The 23,938-nt window shown below is 45.4% G+C and overlaps 4 protein-coding genes and 1 long non-coding RNA gene across 8 annotated transcripts; 3 read left to right on the top strand and 2 right to left on the bottom strand.

Moving 5' to 3' along the window:
• Nucleotides 1-6,642, bottom strand: LRRC42 (leucine rich repeat containing 42). Its single transcript, XM_062623065.1, has 8 exons — nt 6,517-6,642; nt 5,172-5,659; nt 2,899-3,030; nt 1,798-1,916; nt 1,318-1,406; nt 1,122-1,235; nt 888-972; nt 1-490 (listed from the first exon to the last, which is right to left on the bottom strand). The coding sequence occupies exons 2-8, from the start codon at nt 5,642-5,644 to the stop codon at nt 234-236; spliced, it is 1,269 nt and encodes a 422-aa protein (XP_062479049.1). The 5' UTR covers nt 5,645-5,659; nt 6,517-6,642; the 3' UTR covers nt 1-233.
• A 118-nt stretch (nt 6,643-6,760) lies between these two features.
• Nucleotides 6,761-9,471, top strand: IFT25 (intraflagellar transport 25). Its single transcript, XM_062623064.1, has 5 exons — nt 6,761-6,958; nt 7,317-7,423; nt 8,091-8,159; nt 8,722-8,765; nt 9,248-9,471. The coding sequence occupies exons 1-5, from the start codon at nt 6,861-6,863 to the stop codon at nt 9,353-9,355; spliced, it is 426 nt and encodes a 141-aa protein (XP_062479048.1). The 5' UTR covers nt 6,761-6,860; the 3' UTR covers nt 9,356-9,471.
• A 917-nt stretch (nt 9,472-10,388) lies between these two features.
• On the bottom strand, nt 10,389-15,149 carry DIO1 (iodothyronine deiodinase 1). Its single transcript, XM_062623063.1, has 4 exons — nt 14,753-15,149; nt 12,777-12,920; nt 11,530-11,729; nt 10,389-11,054 (listed from the first exon to the last, which is right to left on the bottom strand). Exons 1-4 carry the CDS (start codon nt 15,081-15,083, stop codon nt 10,965-10,967), a joined length of 765 nt encoding a protein of 254 aa, XP_062479047.1. The 5' UTR covers nt 15,084-15,149; the 3' UTR covers nt 10,389-10,964.
• LOC134165887 (uncharacterized) lies at nt 11,030-13,622 on the top strand. Its single transcript, XR_009965682.1, has 2 exons — nt 11,030-11,140; nt 12,494-13,622. It is a non-coding gene; the product is annotated as an uncharacterized LOC134165887 (long non-coding RNA).
• A 1,139-nt stretch (nt 15,150-16,288) lies between the features above and the next one.
• On the top strand, nt 16,289-23,637 carry YIPF1 (Yip1 domain family member 1). Of its 4 annotated transcripts, none has more exons than XM_062623084.1 (9): nt 16,289-16,401; nt 17,049-17,209; nt 18,531-18,611; nt 18,721-18,808; nt 18,933-19,049; nt 20,108-20,274; nt 20,862-21,044; nt 22,315-22,409; nt 23,385-23,637. In XM_062623084.1, exons 1-8 carry the CDS (start codon nt 16,371-16,373, stop codon nt 22,402-22,404), a joined length of 918 nt encoding a protein of 305 aa, XP_062479068.1. In that variant the 5' UTR covers nt 16,289-16,370; the 3' UTR covers nt 22,405-22,409; nt 23,385-23,637. The 4 variants fall into 4 exon arrangements, with proteins under 4 accessions (XP_062479068.1, XP_062479070.1, XP_062479071.1 ...); XM_062623086.1 differs by having other exon boundaries at nt 18,699-18,808; XM_062623087.1 differs by having other exon boundaries at nt 16,294-16,401; nt 17,079-17,209; nt 18,699-18,808.
• The last annotated feature ends 301 nt before the right edge of the window (nt 23,638-23,938 follow it).

Below are 23,938 nucleotides of genomic sequence, written 5' to 3'. Positions count from 1 at the left end.
TTAAGGATGACAACAAAAAGCTTTATTTGAAAAAATTATTATGTATTGAAAATATACAGTAGTATCGTCAACCTTCTCCTTGACTCTACCCCTCCCCAAGCATAGGTTAACCCACAAGCCCATCACAGCAGCCAGAGTTAACAATACCAGTCTCCTTTGTTTCCCCCTCTCAATGTGCCTAAATTCTGTCATCAGCAAGAAAACAACAAACAAAAGACCCACTTCTTTCTGACTCAGTAGGTATTTAACAAATCCCAGTCCTCCACAGTGAGGCACAGATGCTTCTGTTTGGAAGTCCTTTCTCTCTCTTGTTCAGCCAAAGCTCTTTTTTTGTTGCTCTTTAATTCGCGGCTGCCCACAGCCTCCTTTTTCAAAGGTAAATGGCAATTTGGAACTTTTTCCTTATAAAACTGCAAGTTTCCAGATGCTTTTGTTTCTGCCTCCACCAGTTTGCATTTGACTACTTCCTCTATTCTGTGTGTCTTGCCATCTGCAGGAAAAAAAAGAGACTATTAAGTTTAGATTTGGGGGAACAGCAGAGTGACGCTGTAAAATGCATACTTATGTCACAAATTGTTTTGGCCAAGCCAACGTGGAATGCTGACCGCTTTGCTGGAATGTGCATAGGGAGAAAGTAATACTTATATTTTGGGCTTTGAATTTTAAGGGGAAAACTCAGTTATGATGTCACCATGCTGTATTTTAAGAGTCTGTTGTACTTTGATATCCAGTGGCCTAACAAACGAAAGAACTCAATGTGGTTACACAAGTGGCTGAAATTTTACACCCCAGATACTATTTGAACCAAAAAAAAAAATGGAAGTATTGAAATGTTTCTTGTCAAAAAGAAAACAAATGAACTTTGTGGTCTCTATGCAGTTACATACAGAAGCGCAGAGCTGCTGCTCTGGATCTCAAGTCGTCTTGTGGTTTGATGGCCTCCATAGCTGCCTGCTCCCACTGCAACACAGTCTGAAATAACACAGGAAGTTAAAAAGCTTCTTATAAAATGTACAGAAGTATCATTGCAAACAACTCTATTTCTTATTCTTTCATATTCAGGGATTTAATGCTCCATAAGGATGATTTTTAGAGAGTAAAACAGACTTAAACCCCCATACCTGTTCTGCCCATCCCTCTGTTTTGCAGTTGCTATGATCAAATTCTTTCAGAGGCACTTCTGAGTGGACCAGGCCTATCTGCATTTGGAGCCGCTTAATGACAGCCTTAACATCCTAGTGAAAAGGGAAATAAAGTGGTCAGAGGAGGAGAACATTTGATTACACTTGTCCAGTAAACTTAAGATGCTTTTTTTACCTTGAGACCTGTCCCAGAAATGTCCAAACAATTCAATTTCTTGAAAGAAAGAAGGTATCCAATTCCCACATCTGTGATTTTAGGGTTACCTGTAAAGGTCAAGTGAAGTGAACTAAGTTGCAAGATGTGGAGAAAGATGATCAGAATACCAAGAAACTATTTGTCCCAAAGGCTAATATTGGCTTTGGCCATTTTTTTGGTAGTATACTTCATGTTTTGAAAGTGAGTCAAAACTGACTTTTTCCCTCTAATGATCAAAACAGAGGTATTTACAATCCCATTTCTCAAACTGCTAACAGTATTTATGTAAGTAGCAAGTGACTGAGACTACAGGTATGACCTATGCCTTCTGGAAAGCTGTTGGTGAAATAGGGGTTCAGTACTTGAAATCATCAAATTAACTGTAGTCCTTCAATACTAAGGAATTGAGTTTCAGAAAGGATAGAGGTTGCTTCTAATATTAAACCATGCAGTACTTACAAGACAAGTCTAATACCAAAAGGTTCTCAAGTCCCTTTTTCAACACTCGGACTGGTGCTGTCATCCTGCGAAGGCCTGCATCTGATAAAGAGTTGTCTTTCAGGAGAAGCTGTTTTACACTGGGAGGAGAGATATAAACAGATGGTTTTTAGTCATTAGATTAGACAGTTTTGCAAAATGTCCTAAAACTCTGTGCCAACCCTTCAGTCTTCTTTGATAATGATAGTAAAAAGTAATAAGAAAAAAGCTTGAGTCAGCAGGACTGATAAATACCTTTATATTGCCTCTGCTAGCTCAACAGAAGCACTTACATGACCAGCTATTCCCAGAGCTCAGGGACAAACTGATCCTAGCACACAAGCATTTGCTTAAAGAGACAATAAGGTTCTTTATACACTCAAATTCTTTAAACCAAGGCTGCCAACCTCAAATCCACTCAAAACTACAAACAGAAAAATGCTTGGCAAAATGGGAGAGAGATTTGGGAAGAGATACAGCAATGATTTTTAAGTAAGCAGTAAGGTATTATGATACAGACGAACAAAAACTGGGAAAAACAACACTAACATGTTCTCCAGAGAACTTCAAGGCAAAATCTTAATGCAAAATGCACAAAAATCTTACGGTAACATAGCATCTCCTAATTAGCAGTCATCCTGCCTATTGATTTCCATTAATTGTCTACTTTTCAATCTATTAACTAAATATTCAACCGCTTGCCTGTGGAAATCTTCATCCGGAACATGGTTTGGGTAAAACTTTGGCTGATAAAGCTCCCTCTTAAGAAAAGGAAATAAAAGTGTAAAACTGTTCCAAATATTTAAGATGGAGCTTTCACCTGGCCAATGCAAATGATAAAAAGTTGATTTAAAACCATGAAACAATTGCACGTTTGTAGGACCTTCTACAGTTCAGTATGTGCTTTCTGTACAACAGATTCTGTAGTCTGGTTACCTCAGGAACAGGCTTTATGAACCAGAATCTTTAAACTCGTACACTGCTGCCTGTGAAACTTCCCTTTAAAGCCACAGCCTGATTCTTTGAACTGCTCAGCGACAGGAAAAGACAGTGTAATTTTTAGATGTGTCAAGAAGTCGGTACCTAGACAGAGCCTCTTTGGTGAGATGTTCCAGCAGCTCGTGTTCATCTCCAAGTTTACAACAGGAGAGATCCAAACATGTCAGCTCACGGAAAGACTTAATTTCTTCTAGCTTTTCAGAGATAACCAGGTATCTGCAGAGAGGAAAAAACCCCAAAGCTATCAGTGTTCAGGCACATAAGAAGGCACCTACATCCTCAAGTGTCGCAAGCATAATGCAGTCATTTCTACTAAGTACCTGTGTGGAAAGTGATAGAAATTACCCTGTTCTCCTACCTGTTTATGCGCAGCCTGCACACAACACATCTGAATTCCCAATCTTCCCCTTGAACAAATGTCATTGTTTTGCTTTGATTCAAAATATTGGCCTAGCAATTAAGACTTCAATTTGCAAACATCACCATTAGGGACTTCTTTACAGATTATTGTTGTATTATTTTAGAACCATGCAAAATCTATAGTCTAATTTACCGTAAATCAATTTCACAAACTGCTCTTCCTCAGTATTTAGCAAGTGTGTAAACAAACCCACATTCATCCAGGTTTAAAATCTACTTCAAATGTAGCAGCATAGCTTGTCAAACAGCAAAATCTTGCTTTTTATATGAATAAATAAGATACTTCACTAGAGACAGAAGGTCCTACAAGACACCTGCAGGACTCCAGCTAGAGCTGTGACTACACTCCAGGCAGTAGTTACTCAGTGGGTTATTTTTTTAGCTGTGCTGGCTCCCTGATCTGATTCACTCTGCAGCCATGCAAACATCTGTGCTGGGACTATTCAGTAGGAGGTTTAGAGATGGAACAAACCACTAAAGAATGGCATGCATGAGTATGCAGTTCGAAGCACGTAGCAGTTACTACCTCACTAATCTCCCCTGCATTTACCTCTTATTGTCCCCTTGGCAAGACAAGCCCCAGATTCACTGATCTCCTCTGAGTTTACCTTGTATCATCATGGCAAGACATGTTGTGCCTCTTCACTGCTGAAATGAGGGGTCCTGACTAATCTGATCCCTCAAGGAACACCTCTTTGGCCATGCAAATAAAGGGACTTTAGTATCTTCCCACTGCAAGCATACCTATGAAACCACCCCATCAATTCCCTTTGCCAGGCAATTCAGCAAAGCAGAAGGCAGTACATATAATCAGAGCATGAGCCGGCTCTTGAGAGATACTATTAGCTCAAGGGGGTTGTCAGGAGAAGAGTGGGCTCTTTTAGAAACAAGATTCATCAGAAAATTGCCTTGATACCTCACTTGCTGGATTTCAAAGACTCAAATCTTAACTCAGCTTTCTGTAACAGCAAAAGATGCCAGAAGTAACTTCATTTCTGAATTAAGCCCATAAAAAGTATCTGTACTAGAGATTAAAAGGGAATAAGTTTAAAAGATGAAACAAAGGATAATTGACCTTGGCTCAAACATTCCTGCTGTGCTCAAAGCACCCTTGGCACTTCAGATGAATATGCCTGTACTTTGATTTTAAACTGAATAAACCAGCCCTCTTTCAAGTGCAGAGATGGAAGATAGCCTGGTTGTATTACTGGGAAATACTTCAGCAGGAGCAAGGCTTCAAAAAACATAATCCAGTTTTCAGCTTGGTAAGACTCTCTCCTAGCGAAAGACAATGTGGGCATTGAGAAGATGGGAAAACTGGTGCTGGACTCTAATCAGAACCTCGTTAAAGCATGTTCAACATGGGCATAGGAGCCATAATAAAGTAAGGTAAACCCTGCCTGACTTCAAAGCCTATAACTTACCTACAAGACTGTATCTTCTTCTGAGCCCCCAAAAAGAAACAGGATGGTAAACAGTAAATAAACCTCCCTTGCAAGGGTGTATTTTACCTGCACAGTCAGCTAAATGTGTTGACATGCTTATAAACAGCAACTACAAAAACATTCCATGAAAAACCTGAGAAGGCATTAAACACAGATTGCTATGGAAAATATTATGGTTAAAAACCAGCTGCAGGTTTAATCCTGCACATGAAACCCCCTGTTAGTTAACATGGACATAGTCCGTTACCTGTACTATGATTTGTACCTTAGAATGAAACCAGCAGCTGCACTTGAAGGAAGGGAATGGGACCAAAGGAAGCAAGCACAAGAGTCAGATAAGGCTCAGGTCATTTCATTAAAATTGGGTGATCACAGCTCAAGAGATTGCTTTTTTAATTATTATTATTTTGGATAAACTAATTTAAGGCAAACTTTCAGTGTCCCAGGAAAAAGCAGCAGCAGATGACAACATTTGTTAGTGAAGACACTCACCTGTTCCTCAGGCATAATGAACACAGCACCAAACTGCCATACGCTTCAGTAAACTTCTGCAGAGCTCTCAGTCCCGTTACTGGTTCTGTGAACTTCTGTCTTGCTTCCGCGGCTGAAAAGAGCTTTTCAGCAATCTGCTCTGGGAAACCAATCAAGGAGTCAATGTGATCAACATTGTCAGAAATGTAACCCAGCACCAGGCTGAAGAGAGACTTGGCCGAGTAGCGGAGGTTCCCCTCCTTAGTGTACGTGAAGATGAAATGATCAGTCCTCTGCCTCCGTGCCCTATCATCCTCCCTGTTCATACACAGCTCCACTGAAAATCCTCTGGAAAACAGCCTAAAAGGTCTTGTTTTGGAAGTGACATGCTGTATGCCGCCTGCACCCTGATTTACCACATGCAGCTTCCCATTTTCACGCACATAGATCGGCCCAGTATCCAAATGGCTTTCTGAGTGGAGCCAGTAAGACATTCCCCTCGACCAGCTCTGCGAAAACAAACCGTAGGTAGGTAAGGAACAGCCACAAGAGGAAAGACCCCAAACCCTGGCATCTCTCCCTCAATGCCCCGAGCGCGGTCACGTAACCCTGCAGTGTGAGGAAGGGCAGGCTGTGTGGAACAGGGGTGTGAGCCGCCTGCCATTAAACCATATCACCAGTCAAAGGGGAGCTGAACCCAGAGAGGGGAAGGGCATTTGCTGTGGCAGGGCCCTGCTGCTCTGTGCTCGGTGCCCATCAGAAGATCCCAGCCCTATACAGGCAAAGAGGGGCTCTGGGGAAGCAGCCTTCAGAGCTTGGCCTGGCTCTGCTGCAGGCAGGAGGGAGGAAGGGAGAGGGCAAATGGCTGACTGCAGCAGGGCAATGGAGCCTGATGAAGAATCTCCCTCCCTGGGAGGTGGGCAGGCTCCTGCTGCCCCTTCCCCACCCGGTACCGAGGGGTTTGTGAGCAGGGGTCCTGGTGGGAGGAGGAGGGCGCAGACCCTGCCATGGAGGGGGCCGGCAAGGGACGGGATCCCGTGAGCTCCTACCCTGCGGGGCTGGGGGCTCCGGTCCTGCGGGGCGGGAGGAGATCGGGCCCTGCCTGAGGGGGAAAGGGGCGCTGGAGGGATCGGGCCCTGCCCTGGGCGGGCGGCGAGGGGATCGAGTCCACCCCTGAGGGGACGGGAGGGGGGTCGGGTCCTGCCCGGGGGGCCTGTGAAGGGATCGGGGTGAGCTCTCCGTGACCGGCTGCAGCCAAGGGGAAGGGTCCCCGCCCCGCCTGGCTCCCGGTCCGCCGCGGCCACAAGGAAGGCGAGCGCCCGGTGCCCCGCTCCCCGCCGGAGCCACCGGCCCGGCCCTCACCTACCTGCCCCGGGAGGGGCCGCCCCGACGCGCCGTCAGCCGGGCCACGGCTCCCCGCTCCCGCCGCCCATCCCGCAGCGCCCGCGGGCGGCGGGCGGAGCCGCGCCGGGGGCGGGGACAGGGAGCGGGCCGGGGCGGCGCGGGGCATGCCGGGAGCGGTGGCTGAGGGGGTTGTGGGGTCCCGCCTGGTCTCCCTTTGCCTTGTGCGGGACGAGCTCTTCCCTCCGCAGCCTCCCGCACCGCCACCGCCACCGCCACGCTCCTCCCGGGGCCCCGTGCGAGGCTCCCGGGGCCGGCTCTGCGGGTGTCGCCGCCGCCGTTGCCTGGTAGCGGCGGCCCCGCGCGGGGATGAGGGCCACCGACTGGTGCCTGAGCTCGGCGGGGGCTGCCCTGGTCCTGGCCACGTCCAGCGACGAGCAGCACCCTGCCGAGAGCGTCGTGGACGGGTGAGGAGCGCGCGGGGCGCTGAGGGGGCGCGGGCCCCGGCGGGAAGCGGCCGCTCCCCTCAGGGATCCGTCCCCCGGGGCTACCGGTAGCGCTGCCCGTCAGCGCCGGGCTCAGCCCCCACCAGGTTACCTCATAACCCCCCGCCATTTGTGAGCCCTGCTGGGGTGCAGGGCCTGGCCGGTGAAGTGTTAACACCTCCACAGAGCTTCCACGTTGTCGTACAGGGGGTTGCTTAAAATACCCCAAATTAAAATGGGTTTGGATGGGGTTTTCTTTGTTTTCTGTGTGACGAATCGCTTTGAAGATGGTTCTAAATGGAAAGCTGCAGGTGAGGGGTTTGTCCTGTTCTCTCCACAGCAACTCAGAAACGTTTTGGACCACGACAGGCATGTTCCCACAGGAGCTCATTATTGGTTTTCCTAAATGTGTAAAAATCAGCAAAGTCGCAATCCAGAGTTATTTGGGTAAGGCTTTATGTATTGCAGCGCCATATGTATCATGTTAAAATCTCTGCCTATACGTGAATCATCACAGTAGTGTAAGTAAAGTGTCGTGTTACAGAAGAAGCCACTTTTAACAGGTTCTTAAAGATTTAGCTTCACAAAGCAATTGTCCTTCACATCCAAAGGTTTCCATAAGTAAAAAAAAGGATGGAAAACCTATCCCGCCTGCACTTTGTTCTTACAACACTTGCATTGAACACGTAACTGTTCTGTCGCACGGAGATGGCTGTTCTGATTGAATGAATAGGACTGCAGTACTGAATGATTTATTTTTATATGCTGGTTTTTAGAATTTCATAGGACAGAACTCTTCTAGTCTTCCTTTTTTTTTAAATGCTATGAAGGAAAATGTGAGGTCTAAGACAGAAAGGACTATAACAAGGTCAGAGCTTGGAGACGAGAGCTTGGCCATGAGCAAAGGCTACACAGAAGACATGAAAACATGTTGTTTATCCAGCTTGGAACATGAGGATGGGGGTTGTGGCTGAGTCCTGACCCATAAGTTAGTGGAAGACTGGATTAGTTAATGCTTTTAAAGTGCCTTGTAGATGAAAAGCGATGGAATAAATAGCATTATCAGTAGAGGATCAGAATTCGTGTTGATGCTTTAAATGTATGTATGTTTTAGTGCGGACCTTAAGGATTGAAAGAAGCGTATCTGAAGACCCTGTAGGTTTTGAAGAGTGCATTGAAAAAGGTAAGATTCTGAATCTGAAGCAGTGGGGATTCTATGGGAATAATGTTGATCCTATGGGAATAACGTGGATCTTTTTCACCGACTCATTTTAACCCCGTGTCTATCTGTTGAGTAGTCAAGTGCAGCTTGATGATTATTTTATTAGACGTTCACGTAATAATCACATCGAAGTGAAGTTTATGAATATTGCTATTCTCTGTAGCAGTTTGGAGATGTAAAATGCTGTATGAGGGCTAAAAGCTCTGCTTGTGCACTCGCTTTTATGTTCCAAAAATTAAAACCAGACTTACACAGCATAATAGAGTGCCATTTTCCTGCATTGTTTGGCTGGTTTGTTGGTTTTTTTCACGTCCCTTGGGTGACATTTTATATAACAGTATAAGGAGTGGGATATATATACACTGGGATACTGCAAAAAGTAGTTGTTCTCTTAAATCACCTTGTAGAAATAAAACCAGAGAACAATTTCTGTATGTAGTTCATGGTCCTTAAACTCTCTTGAACTCTGAAGTCCAGCATTGCACACTATTCTTCATTATCTGCTTTAAAATATCCTTTCTAGATTTGGAACACACAGAAGGACAGCTTCAAAAGGAAGAATTTCCAGTGAGTATTTACAGCCTATGTCCGTAGTGGTTCATGAAATGGGATGTCTAGACTAGCTGGGGAGAAATCAAAACATGCCTTTATTTATGGTTATTGCTAAGTTGATGTTTGAGACAGGAATTTGTAGATCATGGTATGCAATTGCGCTTCCTGACTGCTCCTTTGTAGATTATGGTATGAAATTGGATCTGCCTACTGCTTGTAATCATGTGAAAGAGCTCTTTGCAGGAGCGTGGCAATTCTTCCTCTTTCAGTTGTTGCCTTTGAGGCTGCAGGATTTGGGAGGAATGGTACTATTTTTGAATTCCTGTCATCTCAAGAATCTCTGAAGCTGGCTGCATGTATTAAAAAAGCTTGATTTATGTGTGATTCGAAAACAGACAGAAGGATCTAGATCCTTCGGGGTAACAAACTTCTGCAAGTGTTGTTTGGTAGTTCTGTTACTACAGAAAATGCTATAACATCTTTTTTTCCTTCTACAGCTTCCTGAATTTGAAGCCACTTACTTGCGTTTCATCATCAAATCTGCCTTCGATCACTTTGTATCAGTGCACCGGGTGATAGCAGAGGGCACAGCAGAAAACACTTAGGTCTGGCTTAAATTTGTACCTCCTATTTTTGTTATGTACAGAAGTTATATTTTGATATCTGTAGTGCAGAGAATATTTATCATTAAAACCTTGTATTAAAGTGTTTTTTGAAGGTATGGTTGTAGTTTGTATTCCCCACCGGATTAATGTGTGGAATAGAATAGAATCATTTGGGTTGAAAAGACTTTTAAGATCATTGGGTCCAACCACAATGAAGTATCTTTGTAGTAACAGCTTTTGAGTTTTATAACCCAGACTGTTATCCTAAAACACTTACAGAATCATAGAATAGTTTGGGTTGGAAAGGACCTTAAGATCACCCAGTTCCACCACCCTGCCACGGGCAGGGACATCTCACACTAGACCATGTCACCCAAGGCTCTGTCCGAGCTAGCCTTGAACACTGCCAGGGATGGAGCGTTTACCACTTCTTTAGGCAACCCATTCCAGTGCCTCACCACCCTCACAGTAAAGACCTTCCTTCTTATAGCCAATCTAAACTTCCCCTGTTTAAGTTTTAACCCGTTACCCCTTGTCCTATTGCTACAGTCCCTAATGAAAAGTCCCTCTCCAGCATCCTTATAGGTCCCTTTCAGATACTGGAAGGCTGCTATGAGGTCTCCACGCAGCCTTCTCTTTTCCAGGCTGAACAGCCCCAACTTTCTCAGCCTGTCTTCTTACAGAAGGTGCTCCAGCTCCTGATCATCCTTGTGGCCCTGCAATATAACTGGGTCCATTTAAATTAGTATGTTTATATCAGACTTTATTAATATATGAGTTAAAACCTGCTTTCCTGGAAAATGCTTCCAGTGCACTTTGAGTTGAATAGGAAAAAAAAGGTGTGCAATACTTAAATGGGAGGTATTGCTTCCTACTGTCAAATCCTTCAGCAGTTCTTAAATTGGTAACTTTCTCAACTCAAACTCAAAGGTTAATAGGATGAATATAATATGAACATCTACTAATGTCTGGAAATAACCCAGAGGGGAAGAGGGACAGGGTGAGGAGGGAAATAACCTGAAGCCACATGAAGTGCTGTGGTAGTTTTTTAATAGTTGCAGATCAATCCCTTGTTCCTATAAATATTTTCTACAATCAGGTCACAGCCGTCCCTGCTTTAAGCTGTGACTGTCACAACAAATATTAATAGAAACAAATGTTGGTGGAGATTGTCTTGGTTCAGAAGCCTTCTGAAGACCGTGAAAGTGAATATTTAGGAGACTTCTGTCTATACAAGAGAATCCTCAGCCTGTGACACCAGTTCTTTTGCATACCAGTTGACTTTTGGAGATGGCACCACCCCTCAAGTTCATCCTGCATGATACTCTTTACAAATGTAAATGCTGGTATCAAGTCCTGACAGCTCAGTGGGCCCAACTACTATTCATTACCACGTGTGGTGTAAGCGTAGTAAGATACTACAGTGCAGTAGTTGGGGTTGTAGCAATGAGACTTGAAAACCTCTGGACAAACATGTAATGAACCACTTCATAGATGCTCTTTGGATGCACCTGCAGAGTTCTTTTTCTTCTTGTCTCTTGGTATTTTTATATTCTTTTGCTTCTATCTATGAAACCTTACTCATTGAGCTTTCTTATCCAGACAGTCTTTACTCTGAAGTCCTCTCCGTTTCTGATCTCATTTTTTCCAGGATGGCACGTATTTCCTGGGGGTGATAATTCCAAGGCCCCGGTCCTCCCTGCAAAGGCAATGATACTATACAGTGACACTAAAGTAGACAGAGCACAAGTCCTTTAGAACACAGCGATTACAGCAGGACTACAGGTAGGTGTGCGTGGGCTTCATTTGCATGGCAGCCGTTGCGTGGTAGAGAGTGTATACACAGGTTATGCCCTGTGTGTAACTGTGACAGGGCCAGGATGTGGATCCTGGAGCTGGAGAGTGTTACTGCATCTGAACTTTGGTGTACCTGTGTTTCCTAATGAGCCAGAAGATAAATATTTGAGCAAGACTGAGGTGTACATCAAGTATGTACATCGTAAAGCCCAGGCTGGTTTTGCTGCAAGTCCTTTTCTTTCCACAGTTACAGTGAACTCTGATTTTTCTCTCTCACACAGAATGAAATTGAGTTAGATGTAAAACATTCCCAAATTATTCAGAAATTTAAATATCTCCATATATTATGCTCATTATTATTGTTGATATTTTTTTACCTTGTAGACAACCTTTCCTCCTTGAAGTAGATACAGTCGTTCTGGCAACGCAGCGTATTTTGCACTGCTCAGGTTTTCCATAGTGTCTAAAACCACTGGACATAAAGGATCGTTTTTCTGAAGAAACTGGGCTGCCATTTTCCGATCTTCAAGGCTTCTGTGATTTTTAATAACGACATTGTTTTTAAAAGCCCATCCATCTAAAACAAATGAGAAAGGGAGTTAGCAAGGAACGTTTGGAATAGGTGTTAAGGGTGGGGATACACTGTGATAGAAAGATACCAGGTGGAGGATACGTGTCTTACTTGGGTAAGGTTTGTCAAAGTGTTGGGCGCAGAGGGGACTTTAAAATGGTAAGCAGTGCTGTTGGCTGACACCTGTTCATTTAGCACAGTCACAACAGCATCACTGTTCATTCTGCGTCATTCTACTCATTAAGCCTATAAAACAAAACTTAATCTCTGTGAGAAGTGAAGCATTTCAGCCAGGGCTCATCTTTGTTTTCCAGGAATAACACAAACACATGTTTGCATGCAACTGTTCCTAGGGAAGTAGAAACTAGTTAAAAGGTTTTGAGCAAACTGCTCTAGTGGAAGGTGTCACTGCCCATGGCAGGGAGTTGGAACTGGAGGAGCTTTATGGTCCCTTCCAACACAAACCAGTCTGGGATTCTGTGACTGAGGTACTGTTTCTCAACTACAAAAAGGGATGTATTGTTCAAAAACTTGAAAACTGTAAATGTTGGTTTAGAATACCACCTTAACCCTGGGATATAATCAGTGCTAATGTGTTACCTGGAGTTCAGTGTGGATAAAAGTGTATATAGTTTGCTACATTTTTCAGATTGGAGTCTGTTCTTGAGATGTGTTAAAAATGAATCATTTAAAACCCCAAACACATAACACACTGGCATTTTACACTTAACCTTTGTTCTCTGAAATGCTTTGTTTTTTCCTTCCAAAAGGAGCTGTGTTAACACTGGCAGGAAGGTTTGTAAAGATACGACTGTGTGCTTCACCTTCACAGGGATGAGTGTCTCCAGCAGCAGTACCTCAGTGTAAAGTGAAATGTGTGAGTAAAATCTTTGTGAAGCATTAGGGACGCAAACCAGTGTGTTGCCCCTTTAGATTTGAGGAAGATGTCTTTCCTATTTGCAGTTCCCTCCTTTGCCAAGATACTTCTCTTCCTAAAGGGACTGCTCCATGTCTGAAGTTTTGGTGGGTGTTACTGTGATGTTTGTACTGTACCTACGGCATGAGCTTCTTCAATGTAGATAATGAGGAAATCTGCTGTGGAGCTGAAATCTTGGATGAGCTTGTTGAACTCATGAAATTTTAACATAAATGAAGGTCAGGTGCAGCTTCCAAAATTCAGGATTAAAGGCCGGTTGTCTGGAAAAAAAACAGTTTGTGGTTAAATCAGTGGAGGGAGAAGGGGCAGAATTAGACACACACACTGAATTCAGCCTCTGCCATGGAGTTTCCTGGGCAACAGTAGTAAAGTCATTTATGTTACTTTAGCCCGTAACTCTCCTCCTGGGACATTAAAATTGGCAGCAGGACATCTGCATCTATGCAAAACAGGCAGAAAGATGCTTTCTTTTCCCTAGCTTGCCTCTGACCTGTACTGGATCCAGCAATGAGCTTATCTGAGGGGGACCCATTCCTTTGTAGAGACCACTAAAGGCAGGAGGCACTGTACAGTCACGCAGCTTCTCCCGTATGGTCCTCATCAGATCTGACTCTCAAATGACCAACGTTTCAGGACTGATCTAAAATGGATATACAGCATGTAGCACGTTGCAGCTTCCAAAGATCTATCCTTAGGACTTCAGAAATCCTAAACATGATCATCTGTGAGGTTTTCCAAAGGACAGTGAGTGGTTCAGGGATGGACACACAGAGTCCTAATCCCTTTTAACGAACCTCTTGGACATGTCTTGATTTGTTTTTGCTTGTAGCTGAGCAGAGTGGAAGCTGCAGATTTTAAAGTCATGCATCACAGGCTTCAGTACTTCTGGTGTCTTTCTGCAATGCCCTGTCCGAGCACAGCCTTGTTTGTATCTTACTGTTTATTAAACTAATGTTACACAAGCCACTAGCAAAAGGGTCCCTGCAGTTGCTTACAGATTAACACAGATGTGCCTACAGGTGTGAGCATCTCTTTGCAAGGCCTCAATTTAAGAGGACTTGCAGGATAATAAAGCACCTCTTTTAGTCTATGGTTATGCTGAATTATCTGAAATTTGTTCAAGATCTTCCTTCTGGCTGGGCTTAACTTCAAAACCTGCTGCTCACGGGGATCCATGTCCTAAAGGATCTAATAAGGCAGGTATCTTCCTGGAGATATTGTGTATCTTCTCCAAATTTGCATCCTATTTTCTGCATAAATATATATATATATGTATATAATAAGAAAAGCAGCATTAGAGAAGGATGTAATGCCTCCCATGGGGATCAAAACTGCAGCTTAATGATTAATTCCACATTCTACAGAGGACTCGGTGGGAGGCAGTGGACAAAGTACAAAGCAGCTGCTTTTTCTTCTGCTTTATTTCTAGCCATGTTGGATCTGGAAGAAAAACAACCACCGTGTGCTTTCTCGGCTTTAGGCCAAGGGAGCTGGTGTGGGGCTTTCTGTACAAGGAATGGCAGCCAATGCTTAGGAATCACTGCACACTCTTGTGCCATTGCCTGTGCCTGTTCACTCTTCAGTTGCTGGAGCAGGTCCAGAGAAGGGCTGTGGAGCTGGTGCAGGGCCTGGAGCCCAAGTGTGATGGGGAATGGCTGAGGGACCTGGGTGGGTTTAGTCTGGAGAAGAGAAGGCTCAGGGGGGACCTTATCTCTCCCTACAACTGCCTGACAGGAGGATGGAGCCAGGAGGGGGCTGGGCTCTTCTGTGAAGGAACAAGGGATGGGACAAGAGGAAACGGCCTCAAGCTGCACCAGGGCAGGTTTAGATGGAGCTGAGGAACAATTTCTTCCCCAAAGGCTGCCCAGGGCAGTGCTGGAGTCACCATCCCTGGAAGTGCTCACAAACCGTGTAGACGAGGCCCTCAGTGCCATGGGTTAGTGGTGGCCTTGGCAGTGCTGGGATAATGGTTGGACTTGATGAGCTTAAAGGTCTTTTCCAACCTGGTTGATTCTATGAGTCTATGATCAGCATCATCTCCTCAGTTACCACCTTGGCAAGCCAAACCCATCCGCACAGCTGATTTACTGACCTTGCATGAAATCAAGGAGGTGATGAACTTCCCCGTCGAGTGTCACCACCGGTGTGTTGGGAGCAGGGTGTCCCTCGTAGGCTTCATCCTCCAGCCTCTTCCACTTCACCTTCAGCACAAAGAGCAGATACTTGAAGCTGAAAAACGTTGGGCCCCAGTTTTCGTAGCTGAACTTTGGATTCTCGTTCATTCTGCTCTTTGCACCCAGTTTCAGGATGTATCTTTTCATGGCATTGGGGAACAGAACCAGCAGTGTTTTGCCAACAACAACACACAGAGTAACGTGCAGGAGAATCAGGAATTTTTGGAGGAATACCCTGATGCTGAGCATTGTGGTGGAGGAGCTCTAACAGCTTCTGACAGCAATGCAGGGCAATGGCAGGGGCAAAGGTAAAGGGTGAGGGGGAGGAAAAACATCCACGTGTTTGGCCACATTTCTGCTGTGCCTTGCACACTGTCACCTCTCCCTGGAGTTCAGTGTCTGTGTGAGTGAGGAGCCTGTCAGCAGTGCTCTGCCCACTTACACCAAAGGATTTAATGACAGTGATGGTAGACTTTCAGTGCCACCTGCACGGTTGTAAGGCTGATTCACAGATGTGTATTTTCCTAATGGGAGGAGCTGAATCAGTATGTTTTCCCTGAACCATGGACTAAAGAATTATGCCAGCAGTACCTGAGGGGCTGATACCACCAGCAGTTATGTGCAGGGCCTGGAACACAAGTGTGATGGGGAACAGCTGAGGGACCTGGGGGGTTTAGTCTGGAGAAGAGAAGGCTCAGGGGGATTTTGTTGCCCTCTAAAACTGCCTGACAGGAGGATGGAGCAAAGAGGTGGTTCCTCCCAAGTGACAAGCGATAGAAGAGGCAATGGCCTCAAGCTGCACCAGGGAAGGTTTAGATTGGGTATTAGGAACAATTCCTTCCCCAAAGGGTGCTCAGGCATTGGAACAGGTTCCCCAGGGCAGTGCTGGAGTCACCGTCCCTGGAAGGTATTTAAAGGTTTGTAGACGTGGCACTTTGGGACGCGGTTCAGTGGTGGCCTTGGCAGCAGCACTGGGGCAACAGTTGCACTCAATGATCTTAAAGGTCTTTTCCAACCTGGCTGATTCTGTGATTCTATGAATATGTGTAATGATATAACAGTAAATTATCAAAATACGTGCTATACAGCTATAATTAAACATATAAATACATATATGTACAATACTTATATATATATACACACACAAGCTATGTGTGTATACGTGCACACACTACAGCCGGGCAGAGGCAGCCCCGGCTGCTTCCGCGGGCTCTTTAAGGGGGCGGGCACGTACGGCAGAGGTCGTGCTGCGTGGCTCCTGATTGGTCGGCTCAGCGAGCTCCGCCGGTGTGTTCCGTTGGAGCCGGAGGGGCGGGGGAGAGGAGGGGCGCAGCGCGGCTGCTGATTGGCTGCCGCTGCTCAGCGCCCGCTGCCCCTTTAAGACAGCGGAGCGGCCGCTTCCGGGAGCGGTTGTGCTGCGGAAGCGGAGGTGCGGGCCGGTCCCCGGTGCTGCGGCGGGGCGGCACTGACGGTGCCGCTGTCCGTCTGTCCGGAGGGTCGAGGCCGCGGGGACCTGTTCCTCCAACCGGCGGGTGAATGGCGGCCGTGGATGATCTCAAGTTCCAAGGTAAAGGGGCGAGCGCTGGGTTTGGGGCCCGGCTGACGGGGCGTTTAGAGGCGTTTCTGAACGTTCTCCATGTAAAAGCTGCGTTTGGCAGGTGGTGTCAGGAGTATCTCCAGCTCCTGAGAGGAGATTGTGCGGTGGGGAGCTGGAAACCGTAACCGGGGTTGACCAGAACCCGTTGTGGTGGGGAGTGGAAGGTGCAGACAGGCGGAGTGCTCTGTAGTCTGGAAGGGACCGTAGTTCCTGACTTGTGTACTTTTTGATAAGTAAACGTAGATCTGAAATAAGTAATTTTTTGGAGAAGATTAAAATGAGACATTTCTATAGTTATCTTTAGAGAGGCACCTTCCCTTTGCCATTGTAGAGACGTGCAGGCCCTCAGGCTGAGGCTGGCCTCAGAAAGGAGAAGCCTTGGTTTATCACGGTACAGATCAGCAGGAAGGACTCCCTCATGTTTTATTAACCAAGTAAATGCTCAGCTTGATCCCTGTCAGTCTGAGCTTTAAGACACAGGTTGTATTTGACAAGCTTCAGCTACTGATGGATCCCTTTGTGGGCAATATAGGGGTCTTAATGTAGTTTCTTGAGCCATGAGAATGGAAGCGTTGGTAGCTTGGTCATTGCCTGTCTCGTAATGTACTTATTTGCAGAATTTGACGATGCAGCTAATTTGCTTGCAGCAAATCCTGATGCCACCACAATAAGCATCGATGAGCCAGAAATCCCCAAGAATCAGCACGGCCGCCTGCAGGAGCCCAGGAGAGAAGAGGATGATGAGTTACTGGGAACCGATGACTCCGATAAAACAGAGGTGATGCTCTTACACCTGCAGTGCCTCCATTGGTGCATCTATAGATTGTGCTGACAGCACTGAGAGGTTTCTAGATGGCACCAGGGCATTGTGCTGGGTGGCTGAACACTCTGCTGCTTCTCCCTCACAGGTTACATTCTTGATAGGAGAACTGGCAGAAGCAAATGTGTGTTGGCTCTTCAGTTGGTGTTGTTTGCAGGCCAGGAAGTAGTACTGCAGTGGTGGTGGTTTAAGTTGAGCTGATATGCTGGGAGATGAGCACAGCAGCAGCTGAAAATAAGTGATAGGACAAGGCGGAATGGCTTTAAACTGAAAGAGAGTAGATTTAGGTTAGATATAAGGAAGTTCTTTGCTGTGAGATACTGGCACAGGGTGCCCAGAGAAGCTGTGCCTGCCCCATCCCTGGCAGTGTTCAAGGCCAGGTTGGACGGGGATTGGAGCAACCCGCTCTAGTGGAAGGTGTCCCTGTCCATGGCAGGGGGTTGGAACTGGATGAGCTTTAAGGTCCCTTCCAACCCAAACCAGCCTGGGATTCTATGATCTATGAAAGCCCAGCAGTGCACTTACTCCCATTGGTTTTGCTGTGGGCTTGGTGACTCTGGCAGGAGAGCAGAGAACTTCCTGAAACAGCCAGGGCTTGTTAGAAGGGTTCAGCTAACACAGCCTTTGACAACAGTAAGGGAACTTGTGATGCTAATGAAGCTGTGTGTTATGATGTGGCACAAGGTGGTATCAGGGTGCTCTTTGGAACTCCAAGCCACTGTCCTTGCAGGGAGATAAGAGTCCAGCTGCTGCTGACATTAACAGTAAAGTGGGAAGGGGAAAATGTTAAATAATTCATAATAAGTTCCACCCTGTTAAGTTTGTTTTTTATCTGGGTACGGAAATCATAGAATCATGGAATCACAGAATAGTTGGGGTTGGAAAAGACCTTAAGACCCCCCTGCCGTGGGCAGGGACACCTCACACTAAACCATGTCACCCAAGGCTCTGTCCAGCCTGGCCTTGAACACCACCAGGAATGGAGCATTCACAGCTTACTTGGGCAACCCATTCCAGTGCCTCACCACCCTTACAGTAAAGAATTTCTTCCTTGCATCCAATCTAAACTTCCCCTGTTTAGGTTTTAACCCATTACCCCTTGTCCTATCGCTATAGTCCCAAATAAAGAGTCCCTCCCTAGCATCCTTATAGGCCCCCTTCTGACACTGGAAGGCTGCTATTGTTTAAATGAACATCTGTATGAAATATACAAATATAAAAATAGATACATAAATTGCATGCTTGTCTTATTTTCTGTGTTGCCTTTCCCACAATGCAGCTGCTTGCAGGACAGAAGAAAAGTGCCCCTTTCTGGACGTTTGAGTACTACCAGACGTTCTTCGATGTGGACACATACCAGGTGAATACCCTCCAGAGGAGAACTGTTGTCTGAACTGTGCTTTATCCAGACACTAAGGTTTTTCTTCCTGTTTGCCTTTTCAGTCAGGCACATCTGTCTGTTTTCACAGGTCCTGGACAGAATCAAGGGTTCAGTTTTCCCAGTACCAGGGAAGAACTTTGTAAGGCTGTATATCCGCAGCAATCCCGACCTTTATGGTAGGTGTGAGGGGTGAGAATTTATCTTTTGTGATAAATGGTGTGAGTTTGTATTTCTTTTTACTTGCTAACCTTAAAAGAAAGAGGGCAGAGGAGTTACTGAACTTGTTGGTTTCCTTTTAAGGTCCCTTTTGGATATGTGCCACGCTCGTCTTTACCATTGCTGTTAGTGGCAATCTCTCAAACTTCTTCATCCATTTGGGCAAACCAACGTACCGCTACGTGCCCCAGTTCAGAAAAGGTGTGTAAGTACTTGATACAGTCCTGAGTTTGTGGGTTTGATTATCTAGTTTGGGTTTTATTTGCTTGGTTGTGGGATTTTTTCCAATGGGCTAATGAAGTAATAGAAAAACCAGGTCACAGCTTTGATTTAGCAGTCCTGTGATTGATTGCTTTTTCTAATCTTGAGAGATGTGTAATGAGTCCTTACAGTGGGCTGTAACTGGCAGAACACCAGCCCTCCAGAGCATAAAGTAGTTGCAGGGTTTTAGTAGAGCAAGCAGGAGTAATTTGGGCAGTTACTTTTCTAGCCTTAGTGAATGCCCCCTTGTACAGAGAGTGACAGCCCAACAAGTCCCCACTGGGGTGCTTTTGTAGGTGCCTTTCTCCAAGGAGCCTGAAGGCCTCAGACAGAAAATGACTAAATTAAGCACTACCCATATCACCTACCAAGGGCTGGAAATTGTTACCTTCTGCCACACTCAAAAATAAGCAGGAGTTCCTCAACTGATACATGCCCTGCGGAGCTCAAAGGGAGGAGGCAGCTGTCTACAGCTGTGTTTGTAGTGTGAAGGAGGCTGCTGTCCCTGCAGAAGCACGTGGCTTCTGGTTGTTTCCAAAATCCACAGCATACTTGGAAGAGCGCTGCCTCTTGGCACTCCAGTCACTTGAATCGGTTCAGATTTAACACTCGTGTCTCTGTTCTCTTTGAATTTTTGCAGCATGCCTGCCTTCTATTCTCATTTTTCAGTAGCTATTAGTAGCTGAATTCCTAACTAAGTTTCTTTTCTCTGTGGCTCTTCCTTTCACAGTGAACCCAATAGCATTTTGGACATGGGGTGTAGTAAAAAACCTGACAATATCAAGTGAATACTTTGAGCCTTTACTTTTAAACTAACTTGAAGAGCTGGCAAAGTAGTAGGTGTAAACTGGATATAAATACAAAGTCCTCAGTTTATTAATAATTCAAGCTTTATAACTTGAAAGTAACTTCAGAAGTAGCTTTCTAGTTTCAGGCTAAATGCTTTGATTCTGGCTGGTATTCTAAGTCAAACATTAAACCTTTTGTTGTATCTCCAGTGTCCATAGCAGCAACAGCCATTTATGCATACGCTTGGCTTGTTCCCCTTGCTCTCTGGGGTTTCCTGATGTGGAGGAACAGTAAAGTCATGAACATTGTCTCCTACTCGTTCCTGGAGATAGTGTGTGTGTACGGCTACTCCCTCTTCGTTTATATTCCCACAGCGGTACGTATGGCCTGAAGAGTACACCTGTTACCTGTCCCGCAAAGAGGTCCTGGTTTAGAAACTTTGCTATTTCTTATAATGTTATTCATGTTAACCAAAATCTTGGGGTCTAGGCAAATAATTTGCTCCTTTGTTTGTTTGTCTATGATAAAGCTTATGGAAGCTTGTGTAATTGGGGGTCCTGGAAAAGCCCAGGACAGGTCATTTTCCTAGAGGCAGCACATCCAAGCAAGAGTGCTGCTGGTGAGCCTGGCAGGCAGCCTGAACCAGCTTCAGGTATTGGGATGTTTGTGTCCCATTGTGCAGGATGGCAATGCTGATGGCTCCAAGGACAAGTTTCCCTGGCGGGGACCATCCTGGGCCACTCTGGCAAGGAGCAGGTCCTGGAGGGAGTGCCATAACTCAGGCGACATGCTCCTGTCATGTCCAGGAGCTCATCACTGCAGTTCTGTTTTCCTCAAGTAACAATCAGATAAGGCATGAGTTAATTTGTGCACAAATTGGCTGGAAGTGCTTAAATGTCACAGAATGATGCATCATATGCATGAATCCCCATTTCCTAACAACCCCTTTCCTCCCTCTTACAGATTTTATGGATCATTCCACAAAAAGTGGTGCGCTGGGTGCTGATGATATTCTCCCTGTGCCTCTCTGGCTCTGTTTTGGTGATGACCTTCTGGCCTGCTGTCCGAGACGACAACCGCAGGATTGCGCTGGCAACCGTGGGGACCGTGGTTCTGCTCCATGCCCTGTTGGCTGTCGGCTGCTTGGTATGACACTGCCTTCCATTTCCTCTAACCTGGTATTTCCTGGGGCTGCTGACATGTTATGGCGCAGGGAAGGAGGAGTTGGCTGCTTGCTGGAAAATCTTTTTTAATAAAGAAAGAAATAGTACTTCCCATTTATTTTAAATAAGGAAAAATTGATACCAGTCTGACAGTGCTAGTAACAAACTCTATAATGAATTATGGAATCATAGGATATCTTGAGCTGGATGGAATCCATAAGGATGGAGTCCAACTCCCACGAAGTCACTCATGGAACAGTTTTAAATTAACATTAATTCAGTCTAGTATCAGCAAAGTATTAATCTTTATCCAGTCACAGTTTGTTCCAATGAGTACTATGTTTAGTCCATTAAAATGATTAAATATTCAGTATAAAATGTGTGCTTAGTTTTGTGTATGAAAATATAAACCTGCTAGAACTTAAAGTATATAGCGTTATGAAAACAGAAGACCCTAATGCTATTGAAATATACAATGGTGAGTACTTGAATTGTTATTGTCTCTTCATTGCAGTAAGTAGAATGGTATTATCCAGACTTCAGTTCTGTTCTCCCCTCAGCTTCCACAGTAGATACATTTGGTTCCCTGCAGCTCAGTGTGCACGGAGGCAAAGGCAAAACACAACTCATGTTATTGGGTGACTTACAGCTGATTTTTTACAAGGGCAGGAAGAGACAGGACAAGGTGGAGTGGTTTTACACTGCCAGAGGGGAGATTGAGATGAGCTCTTAGGCAGAAGCTCTTCCTTGTGAGGGTGCTGAGGCACTGGCACAGGGTGCCCAGAGAAGCTGTGGCTGCCCCATCCCTGGCAGTGTTCAAGGCCAGGTTGGACACAGAGGCTTGGAGCAAGCTGCTCTAGTGGAAGGTGTCCCTGCCCATGGCAGGAGTTCGAACTGGATGAGCTTTAAGGTCCCTTCCAACCCAAACCAGTCTGGGATTCAGTGGGGCTCCTGTTGCAGGAGGCTGCCTGATGCTTCATTGGTTAAAACAGCAAACAAATATTTACCATCAGTCCTTTCCAGTACAGGTCTTTCTCAAGGGCCTTTGCTGCTAATTGTTATATTTTGAGGTACTGTTCAGAGCACCATTTTAGTTGATTATTTCTAATCTGCTAAAACCAGAGAAGATCTGAATTTGCCATTTCAATGCTGTGTTTGTACCTTGTGAAAGTGGGTATGGAAAGGAAGAGCTGGGATGAGGCAGAACTGTTTATTTCCCCCTAAACAGTCTTTCTGTCCTCTGTGTAACGCAGGCGTACTTTTTTGATGCTCCTGAACTGGATTTTCCTGCACCTATCATCCCTGCTCACAATGCAACAACAGTAATAACAAAGAACCTGTAAATAAGGTAAGAACCCAACCTCAACTTTCTTCTGTAATCATCACAGCCATCTTGAAACTCCTCCCCATTACTGTGGTTGAGTGGAAAAGGGTTTAACAGCCCAATTTTGCCAAAAATGTATAAAAATACCATTTATGAACTTTTTTGCAGTTATAAGTATAGTCATTAAAACTGTAAAAGACTGATGCACAAAGACATGTTCTCTTTCCTTTCTTTTAGATTTACTCTTGGTGAAGAAACACATTAAATAATCAGTCCCATAGTTCCTTTCAAAGATGTTGTTTGGGTTTTTTTTTTCTTAATCCCATATAAAAGCCTAAAAGTGTTTGTACTGCACAAGTAAAACTTAAGTAATAAACTATTCTACTCCTATTTTCCTTTCCTTTAATGTTAAAAGTAAATTAGATCTTTTTCCCCTCTCAATGTTTGTGATGTGTTTCAGAGCAGGAGCTCTGTGTTTGGGGTATCTCTGCACAGGGCTGACTCTGAGCAGAGCCATCCCTGTGGATCGCATTCCTGGTGTGGGATGGTTTGAGGTTTTGCTTCCTGGCAGCTGGGAGTGCTGCCAGCGGCAGATGACTCTTGAATTCTGCTGGAGAGCTGAGATGTGGAACAGGCCCAGGAAAAGGCTGACAGACATGCATGCAGAGGCCAGGCTGCTGCAAGTACACCAGCCACATGTGTGTGTATGTGGAAACAGGAGTATTTACTGACTAGAAGCTCTATTGGATTAAGTAGTAACAGAAAATGGATCCGGTCAAATATGCCTAACAAAAATGGTCATAGAAAATAACCAGCTGTGACTCAGCCTAATCATGCAGATCAGTTTTAGCTTTCTTCCTGCAAAACCAGTTTCTCATCCCAGGTGCCTATTGAAGATTCGATATGAATTTCAGCATTGAGGTAGAAATAGGTACCTTACAGTGTCCCCTGGTGCCTGTGAGGAGCTGTAACGTTCATGCAGTTATTTGTCTCTTTCAGATCACAACACCCGTTTCTCCATCTGTACAGCAACTTCAGGTTATTTTTCCACTGAAGCCCATGGGAAGTGCAGTAAGAAGGGATGCTTTTGTACAAGAGGACAGTGATGTCCCATGGATAGAAGGACATCTCCATGTGTGCTGGACACTCGTTCCGTGAAGAGAGTGAACTGTTGATCCTAATCCTTTACACTACTTTGTCTTTAAATCCTGCCTACGCTCCCCACGCCTCTGAATAAAGTGTCTGAAGGGGATTTGGGCATCATTTTGTGCATGAGATACCCAACACTTCCCCCCCCAGCCTAAAGCGTTGGGGAGGGTGGGGAAAGAGGTGTGGAAGTGGGAGACAAATCCTTTGAGGATTTGAGCCCTGTGCCAGCACCGAGGCTCTGCCGCACCTGTAACGCGGTTCCCTCCGTGTCGCTGCTGCTTTCCCGGGCCCCGCCCGACTCCCTCCCCTCAGCCACGCTGTCCGTCAGCCCAGCAGTGCTCACGGGCCCTCACAGGGCCCTCACGGCCCAGGCTGTTGTGCAAGGACCCGGGGCAGCCCCGTTC

Source organism: Pezoporus occidentalis, unplaced genomic scaffold (assembly GCF_034315485.1).
Source record: "Pezoporus occidentalis ecotype Australia unplaced genomic scaffold, CSIRO_AGI_Poc_V1 ctg25, whole genome shotgun sequence".
Lineage (NCBI taxonomy): Eukaryota > Metazoa > Chordata > Aves > Psittaciformes > Psittacidae > Pezoporus > Pezoporus occidentalis.
The sequence above is the reverse complement of the archived record's forward strand: the minus strand, read 5'-3'. Positions and strand labels throughout refer to the sequence as shown.

Excerpts from the sequence above, each read along its gene's own strand:
- LRRC42 (XM_062623065.1), bottom strand. The coding sequence starts at position 5,644 with ATGTCTTACTGGCTCCACTCAGAAAGCCATTTGGATACTGGGCCGATC. Across the intron at positions 1,917-2,898 it reads ACCAAAGAGGCTCTGTCTAG|TGTAAAACAGCTTCTCCTGA; the intron begins GTACCGACTTCT and ends CTCTCCTCCCAG. Across the intron at positions 1,407-1,797 it reads TTTGGTATTAGACTTGTCTT|GTAACCCTAAAATCACAGAT; the intron begins GTAAGTACTGCA and ends TGACCTTTACAG.
- IFT25 (XM_062623064.1), top strand. The coding sequence starts at position 6,861 with ATGAGGGCCACCGACTGGTGCCTGAGCTCGGCGGGGGCTGCCCTGGTC. Across the intron at positions 6,959-7,316 it reads GCCGAGAGCGTCGTGGACGG|CAACTCAGAAACGTTTTGGA; the intron begins GTGAGGAGCGCG and ends TTCTCTCCACAG. Across the intron at positions 7,424-8,090 it reads CGCAATCCAGAGTTATTTGG|TGCGGACCTTAAGGATTGAA; the intron begins GTAAGGCTTTAT and ends TGTATGTTTTAG.
- YIPF1 (XM_062623084.1), top strand. The coding sequence starts at position 16,371 with ATGGCGGCCGTGGATGATCTCAAGTTCCAAG. Across the intron at positions 18,809-18,932 it reads CAGCAATCCCGACCTTTATG|GTCCCTTTTGGATATGTGCC; the intron begins GTAGGTGTGAGG and ends TTTCCTTTTAAG. Across the intron at positions 19,050-20,107 it reads CGTGCCCCAGTTCAGAAAAG|TGTCCATAGCAGCAACAGCC; the intron begins GTGTGTAAGTAC and ends TTGTATCTCCAG.